The sequence below is a fragment of the Ochotona curzoniae genome, unplaced genomic scaffold (genome assembly GCF_017591425.1).
Source record: "Ochotona curzoniae isolate NIBS_2020 unplaced genomic scaffold, NIBS_Ocur_1.0 scaffold_1037, whole genome shotgun sequence".
Taxonomy (NCBI): Eukaryota; Metazoa; Chordata; class Mammalia; order Lagomorpha; family Ochotonidae; genus Ochotona; species Ochotona curzoniae.
In genome coordinates this window covers 20,772,801-20,780,946 of record NW_024467083.1, presented here as the reverse complement: position 1 = coordinate 20,780,946, position 8,146 = coordinate 20,772,801, and the positions used below count along the sequence as shown (strand labels likewise).

At 52.2% G+C, this 8,146-nt stretch overlaps 1 protein-coding gene across 1 annotated transcript; it reads right to left on the bottom strand.

Annotated features, from left to right (window-relative positions):
- Nucleotides 1–632: 632 nt before the first annotated feature.
- Nucleotides 633–7,576, bottom strand: TAFA3 (TAFA chemokine like family member 3). Its single transcript, XM_040998763.1, has 5 exons — nt 7,400–7,576; nt 4,392–4,507; nt 3,642–3,791; nt 2,619–2,743; nt 633–1,500 (listed from the first exon to the last, which is right to left on the bottom strand). The coding sequence occupies exons 1-5, from the start codon at nt 7,429–7,431 to the stop codon at nt 1,489–1,491; spliced, it is 435 nt and encodes a 144-aa protein (XP_040854697.1). The 5' UTR covers nt 7,432–7,576; the 3' UTR covers nt 633–1,488.
- Between the last annotated feature and the right edge of the window lie 570 nt (nt 7,577–8,146).

The following is an 8,146-nucleotide window of genomic DNA, read 5'->3' as shown; positions in this document are numbered from 1 at the left end:
CACCTCCTATCCAGCAGGTACCCTGGAAGAGAGAGGACTCTGAGCCGTCCTCTACCCACCCCGCTCCTGCAGCCATGGCCTCCAAAGAGTTACGCCTGAAGATTCCAGAATAAATAGGACAGAGCCGGGCTGTGGGGATGACAGCTTGGATGGCCCTGGCTGTAACTGAGCTGAGTGTCCCTGAGGCTATCCTAGGGCTAAGAGCAGACTGGAGACCAAGCTTGGGGTATGAGTCTTCCGGATGATTCAGATAGGATGACGGGACCTTGCTAAAAGCTTCTGCTCTCATTGTCCTTGAAAAAGTGTTGCTGTTCAGTATGTTGTAGGGTCTATTGCTTGAGATAAAATTAACAAGGGAAGGGCATTGTGGTGTAGCAGTTAAATCTCCACCTATGACGCCAGCATCCCATAGAGGTACCGGTTCTAGTCTTGACTGCTCCCCTCCCCATCCAGTTCCCTGCTAATGAGCTTAGAAAAGCACTGGAGGATGAACCAGGTGCTTGGGCCCCTGCATCCATGTGTGAGATCCAGGGGACAATCCAGGTTCCTGGCTTTGAACCAATCTGAATTTGGCCATTGTGGCCATTTGAGGAGTGAATCAGTAGATGGAAGATTCTCTTTTTCTTCTCTCTCTCTCCCTCTAAATCTGTCTTTCAAACAAACAAATAAATAAATAAAAATAGATCTTTATTTTCTTGGAATCCCAGCACCTGGGCCCGTGGAGAGTGGGTATTCTTAGAGACTTGGGAACTCAGGCTGCGAGACCTTAGTCAGGTAACCCCACATCCCTGGGACTCAGTTTCCCCATCTGCTAAACAAGCAAAGCAAGCCCAAATCTCAGGGGTTTGGATGGGGAGACTGTGAGATTCATCCATTCCACACCCCATGGATAGCCCAAGCCATGTCCTGGCCCTACAGAAGCCTTGTGGAAAAGCTGTTTCATTCAATCTTTGCTTCCTCTAGTCCATCCAAGTGAGAAGCTTCTGTTCTGGCAGCAGTAAGGCAGCAGTGTGTTCAATCAACATGTTAGTAGCTTGCTGGGGATGCAGGATTGATGTGAAGGAAGAAATGGGTGGGTGGAGAATGGGACCTCCTGTCTTTATGTCCTGTGTCCAGGAATTAACTGAAGAATTATGGGAGTCTCAACCCTAAGTTTCCACCATGCCCCCATAGTATGTAGCTCCAGCAGCTACATGGCACCATACACTTTAAACCAAATGAGCTGAACCAGAGGTCAGGAGTTTATGCCTTAACCTTATTCTGTGTCCCTGGAGCACTCAGCACCAGGTGCATGGTTGGAGAGCCACCCATATCTGCTGGCAAGCTTCACTGAAATGTCCCTGGGACGACCAACGCTCTGCTGATGGCGCAGGAGTATGTCCTGATAGAGTCCATGCCCAGGTCTGCTGGCCTGGCTCATCTCTGGATACCATTCTTCAGGCTGTGGCTCCATCAAGCCTGTCCCACCCAGGCTGGAATCCCCAAAGGCTATCGTGTGACCTGGAGAGGAAGGGATATGGAAGGTTAGAGAAAGCCATGCCTGCCCCAGTCCAGTATATTAGGGATTCCCTAGGATGCGGAGGCCTCTGCCACCAGTCTCATGGTCCATGGCAGCCCAGATGGGGAAAGGGCAGCCCAGTAGGCCATGCAAACCAGCTGGGCCAAGTCCCATTATTGGTTGCATCACAGGAGCTACCCAAGCTGTAAGCACAGCTACAGGTCTTACAGGTAATACCAGACCTATGACATGGTGGCCAACACATCACTCCCCACTATCTTTTACAAATCTGCCTGCTACTTTGCTGTAGGAGAGCAGGAGGCAGAGCCATGGCTCTCCCACCATTTCTCCCTCGACTGCAACCACAAGATGACAGCAGTGCAGCTGGTCAACCACAACACACATGGACGTGTCAATGGTCTTGATAAAACATTAATAACCGCATGTCCTGTGGGGTAAGCAGTTAAGTAGGAACAGAGTAATCTTCTTGGGGACTGTCACAACAGACAGAGCACAGACTGGAGGAAGGGAAGTGTGAACGTGGGGGCCGGTCATCAGGGCAGTGAGGTAGGTGTGAGGGGATGGGCTGGCAGAGGTGGGCAGAATGGCTGCTGGATCCAGAATTCAGGTGGAACCAGCGAGTCCTCCTTCCCCAAGTTACCTGCATCACCTCCTCAACTTTCTGCTTTGATAGACCTGACACTCTGTGAAAGCAAACCACAAGTGGGGACCGTTTGGGCCACAGGTCATATAAGCTTTTTGGAATCATCTGGTCTGTTCTTGCCAAGGCAACTGCAGGAGGGACTCAAAGTTCAACATGTGTGTAGCAGGCTAACTTTGAAGATGCTAATTATATATGGCTGCAGAATGTTGCTATAAATACCCACATGGCCCTGATAGGAAAAAGTATATAGAACATCGAAAATTTGATGACAAGCACATGCTGGTTTTCAAATCCCGAGCCCATGCTCATGGTCCCTACAGCCAGGACAGATCCAGGTCTATAGATCCTACCCAGGGACATTGACCTCCTGGACCTCAGGGCTCCTGTGACCCCTGGTCTGTACCAAGCTAAAGGGCGGGGAAGAGGAACAGTGGAGAAAGTGTGCATTCCCGGTACCTTGGTGGTTTTCACTTTGTGTCCACTGCTACAGCTCCACCCTGACAGGTCAGGGAGCACCTTGCACTCCTCTCCCGGCAGGCAGGGCTCCATGTGACACCACCACCTCTGCAGGACGATGGATGCTGTGGGAGCAGGAGGCAGGGGCACAGCTCTAACTCTGGGAGCACGGGCGGGTGGTCCCGAAGAGGGCCTGCAAGCCAGGTGCCTCTCTCCATGCATGCCTGAGTCCTGCATCTCCTGGTCTTTTTTCCTCCAGGAAGCCCAGAGAGGCAGTCCCAGGCTCAGGCTGAGGCTTGGGAACATGGCCCCCAGCAACTTTAATCCCATGAATCCCAGCCACAGTGAAGGGTGAAGGCAGCAGAGACTGTTTCTAAGGAAACCAGATCATTAGCATAGAGCACAACCTCCAACACGCCCGCTTAAAGTGTGGTTAGCAAGTGTGTGAGCTGTTTGCAGAGGGCCACAGGCTAGCTGTACACAAACGGGCGTGTGAGCAAGGTGGGTATGCTTCCAGGTGGGCGTGTGAACATGCATGGGCAGGGAGGTGAGAAGTGGGTGTGTGTGAAGGAATCGTGTTCTGAAAGGGGCCGGACAGGGCAGAGAACCAGAGAAAGGCGTGTGAAAGAGGCCAGGAAAGGAGTGCTGGGTCTGCCCAGCCCTCTTTGGGCTAATATAGCAGAGAGGGACAGAGAGCCCCAGCAGAGGCACCTGTGTGGAGGAGGTGTGGGAGGCAGGTCAGGTGGAAACGTAGGCACCTGTGGTCTGGCCAGTTGCCGGAGGGAGGGGAGGTGGGGGGTGGGGAGATGTCACAGGGAGAGCGCTTAATATGAGCTCTCCTTATCTGTGACAGGCACTGGTCACTGCTGCCCTCCTCTGCCCCCTATCCCATCACTTGAGACTGTGACCAGGAAAGCCCTGAGAAGGATATGAAATCAGACTCCAGCAGCTGGTGAGGCTGGACCAGACCTCCTTATCTCTGCTCAGGGCCTCCTGTTTCCTGGGTCCCAAGCCCTCACTCACCATCCACACAAGAGGGCTTGGCCCGTGTTGTGCCAGCCACCTGGCCAGACAAGCAAGAGCACTTGACAGTCTGTGAGCGCTCCTCGATGCGGTTCTGGTTGCAGCAGCGGCGGGCAGCAATCACCTCGCAGGTTCCCTGCTCCACGGGGACTGTAGGGGCCAGGCCATGAGGATCAGGGGGCCCTACCTCCCAACTCCCAGCCCTACTGCCCTCCCGCCCACCCTGGTCGTTCCAGAGCCCTTCCTCTCCTATCTAGGTGGGGAAGGGTGGACTCAGAGACTTCCAATGGCAGAGGAGGTCATGTTCGCCCCCCACTTTGACTATGGTTGGGCCTTGGCCAAAGAAAGCTGGAGTCCCCCTGCAGCCCCAGGATCCTGCTTTCTCAGGGTGAGGGCCCCAGGGCTTACAATGCGTAGGGGAGGCTCATCCGCTTACACAGGCTTTAGCCATCACACAAGGAAAACCACAGAATTAGGCCAGGAGGCTAGACTTAAGCCCTCATCCAAGCATTTCTCTCCCCACGGGGCACCTTCCTGCCCGGAAGGAAGTGTAAGCAGTGAGTCCCTCTCTGCTCTCACAGGCCTTATCCAGACCAGGACAGCACAGAGAGGCCGAGAGTCCTGGCAGAGGAACCCAGGGGCAGCCAGAAAGCCTGGAATCAGTGTCTCGAAGATGCGCCTGCTTTGAAACGGGGTGGGCTAGGTGTCTGGCTCTCCAGGTTTCCCGAGGTCTTTCGACCTCCCCCAAACCTGTGGTAGTTGTAGGTTGCAAGGAAGCCAGGGCCAGGCGGGTCCACAGCCAGGCCAGGCACAGTGCCAGCAGCCAGCTGCCAGGGCTCCATTTCCACACCGTTCTCTTGCTCATCCTGCAGACAGAAGCACACACCCCCTGTTCAGTTGCAGGTAGAAGCACTCCCTGGCCCAGCCTTGGGCACCTCCTCTGTGCTATGAACTCCAGGTAGGATGCACACCTCCTCAGACACAGAGTCACTGGAAGGAGAGGGAGAGCCGTGGGGAAGAGGATATATTTTACATGGAGCCTTGAAGGATGCAATAGATGCAGTGCCCTGGAGCACTGTGAAGAATAAAGCAGGTGCTTCCTACTCTGGGAGCACTGAGCCCTCTTGAATCCTTCACAGCTTTGGACAAAGCAGGATGGTTACTGTCTGGCTTATGGCTGAGACCAAGACACATCACAGCCAGCCATCAGTAAAGGCCGGCTAAGTACATCCTAGGGGATCTGAACACTACGGGCCCGTCAGGTCAGCTGGGAAGGTGCACTAGGAAAACATTAGTGCTAAGGTGTGCAGCAATCTTCAAAGACGGTTTGCTGTCATAAAGAGGAACTAGATGGCATGATGGGGTGGATAAAATTTGCATCTGTGTTGTTCCCATATGTATGAACTAGCTCTAGAGGAGGTACACAGACCCTAATGATATTATTTGCCACTAGGAAGGGAAACTGGTTGGCTGGGAGATGGAGGCAGAAGGAAAATTTATTTTTCTTCTAATTGTTTTACCTTTAAAAAACGATTAAGGGAGGGGAGAGCCTATTTCCAACTAAATTGTATCCAAAAAAAAAAAAAAAAAAAGACTAACCCTGTTAAGTAACTGTCTTCTAGTACCTGGAACATGTTATACAGAATTAGACCAGTAGTATAGCAAAAATGACTGGGTGGTTTATAAGTTTTCATGGATAATGATATGGCTTTATGGCTTTCTTTATGTAAACCTGATGTTCTAATGTGTATCTGAGCAGTTTGTGAAGAAGTGAGTTCATTTTTTCTCCTCTAACTCCTATTCTATATTTTGTACATCCGTGAGTTGTATGTTTTTTTTTCTACAATGAGCATAACTCACATTTGGAATAATAAAAAAGCTATAAAATGGAAAAAAAATGATTAAGGGGAGCAGTGTTGTGGTGCAGCACACTAAACCACCACTTGCGAGGCTGGCATCCCATATGGGAGTGCTGCTCCGAGGCCTGGCTACTCTGCAACCCTGAGGAGGTCTCTGGGAGGGCAACCGATGACAGGCCAAGTACCTGCGCCCCTGGCACCCATGCAGGGAAAAGCAGGATGGAGTCCATGGCTCCCTTCTTCAAGGTGACCCAGACCTAGCTCTGAGGGTATTTGAGGGAGTGAACCAGTGGATGAAAGATCTCACTCTCTCTGGCTCTTCCTCGCTCTCTGCCTTTCAAATAAATAATAAAATCTTCTTTAAAAATTAATTTGGTTCCTTTTTATTTGCTTGAGAGGCAGAGTGAGAGAATTCCTTTCTGCCAGTGCTCTCCCAAATGCCCACAGCCCCTAGCATGGAGCCAAGAGCCAGGACTTCAGTTCAGGTCTCCACATAAGCAGCGGGGACCCACCTGTTGGAGCCTTCAACTCCAGGGTCTACACTGGCAGGAATCTGGAGTCAGCATTCAGAGTCAAGCGTTGAATCCAAGTACTCAGAGAAGGGATATGGGCATCTTAACCCTTAGACTGAAGAGCCTAAATGGTTAGACCTAATCTTTTTCTCAATAAAATTGTGTTTATTGGGCCTGACATGATAGCATAGTGGCTATCCTCACTTTTGCATGCCTGGGATCCCATATGGGTCCCAGTTCTAATCTCAGCTATTCCACTTCCCATCCAGCTCCCTGCTTGTGGCCTGGGAAAGCAGTCAAGGACAGCCCAAAGCGTTGGAACCCTGAACCCACATGGGAAACCCGGGAGAAACTCCTGACCCCTGGCTTTGGATTGGCTCAACTCTGGTCATTGCGGCCACTTGGGGCGTGAACCAATGGATGAAAGATCTTTCCCTCTGTCTCTCCTTCTTTCTGCATATCTGCCTTTCCAATGAAATGTTTTTAAAATTATTTTAAAAATCATTTATTCATGCAGTTATTCATCTGAAAGGCAGAGGAGCAGATTCAGAGATCTCCAACTACCGGTTTGTACCCAAATTGCCTGTAAGAAATGGGACTGGGCCAGGCTGAAACCAGGAGCCAGGAGCTCCCTGTGGGTCAGGGATTTGATTACTTGAGCTGTTATCGCTGCCTCTCAGGTCTGCACTGGTAGGAAGCTAGAGTCAGAAGCTGGAGCCCAGAACTAAACTCAGGCACTGTGACGTGGGAAGTGGACACCTTAACTGCGGGTTAAATGACCACTCCACCCCTGCTTTAAGTCCTCTGCTGCTTTTTCAGGTGAATATCAGGAACTGGATGAGGAGCAGAGCAACTGGGTCTTGAACTGGTGCTCAGATAGGATGTTAGTGTCATAGTTAATCTACTGAGCCACAACGCTGCCTCCTCACCCCCGCTCCCCTGCCAAGTTTTATTATCTTTTGAGGTCTAACATGGGAATATAATAGTGATTCAACCTAAACAAAATCAAAATTTAAAAAAAAAATGAAGCGTAGGCTAATCAAGGTCAATTGAATCGCCCAGGAATGGATGACAGCATGGCAGTAGAAGGGTCTGAATCTGCCCACAGCAGTGCCGACTTCCACTCTCCCTCCTTTGCTTTCCACTCCCAGTCGCTGAGGGGGCAGTCACAGCAGGGGATGGGAGAAGCCCTGGGGGGCAGCAGGGTCACCAGCTCAGAGGTAGGCAGAGCCACCACCTCTACTGCTCTGTGAGCCGCACAGGTGCCAGCCCAGTTCCAGGACTAGCAAGGGTCAAACCCAAGGCCCAGTCCCAGCTCCTCCCTAGGCTGCGGAGCTTGGGCCACGCCCACAGCCCACATCTCATCTTCAAGTGTTGTTTGACTCACCTCTTCTGGGATCGCTCAGCTTCTGTGTTCATCCACTGGTGTATGACTCGCTGCACCAGGACAAATAGGCAAGATTTTTGAGAGACTGCGAGAGACACAGAGAGCCCCAGCCTCTGCAAAGGGATGGAGAACCTAGAAGAGAGAGTGAGTGGGCTGGCCACAGAAGCACAGCCAGTTCCAAAGCTGTCCCACCTACCTGCCAGGGCAAGGAGCAGAGTCCTCTCCCCCAACACACACACACACACACACACACACACACACACACACACACACTCCCTCGCCTGGAGCCTGGAGGATGAGGAGCCAGAGAACAGCGGCAGGCACTGTGGCCATCCCAGGGTGGAGCAGAGATGATGGAGGCTCTGGGAATCAGTCCTGCCACATCCCCAGCCTTGGGAGGGAGCTGAACCTGTGAGGGGTCCTAAGCAGGTTCCTCCGAAGAAGCCCCTCAGAGAGATGCCCGAGTCCCCCATCTCCTATCCCGTTCCCCAACCCTGACTCAACCCCATCATCCTCACCCCAAGCCTACAGCGAGTGAATGAGCCGCTCCCTGACTTGCCGCCAAGATTATGGCTCCCCAAAGCTTCTCTGTTCTCTCCTCTCTCTCCCTCCCAGCCCCACGGGAAGTGAGCCTGAAACACAGAGGCTGGTGGGGGCCAGGAAGGACAGAGGACCCTGTGTGTCAGCCCCCGCGGAGCTAGGGCCAGAGGGCTCCACCAGCACAGGTGGAGGAAGTGGCCCTGGTTC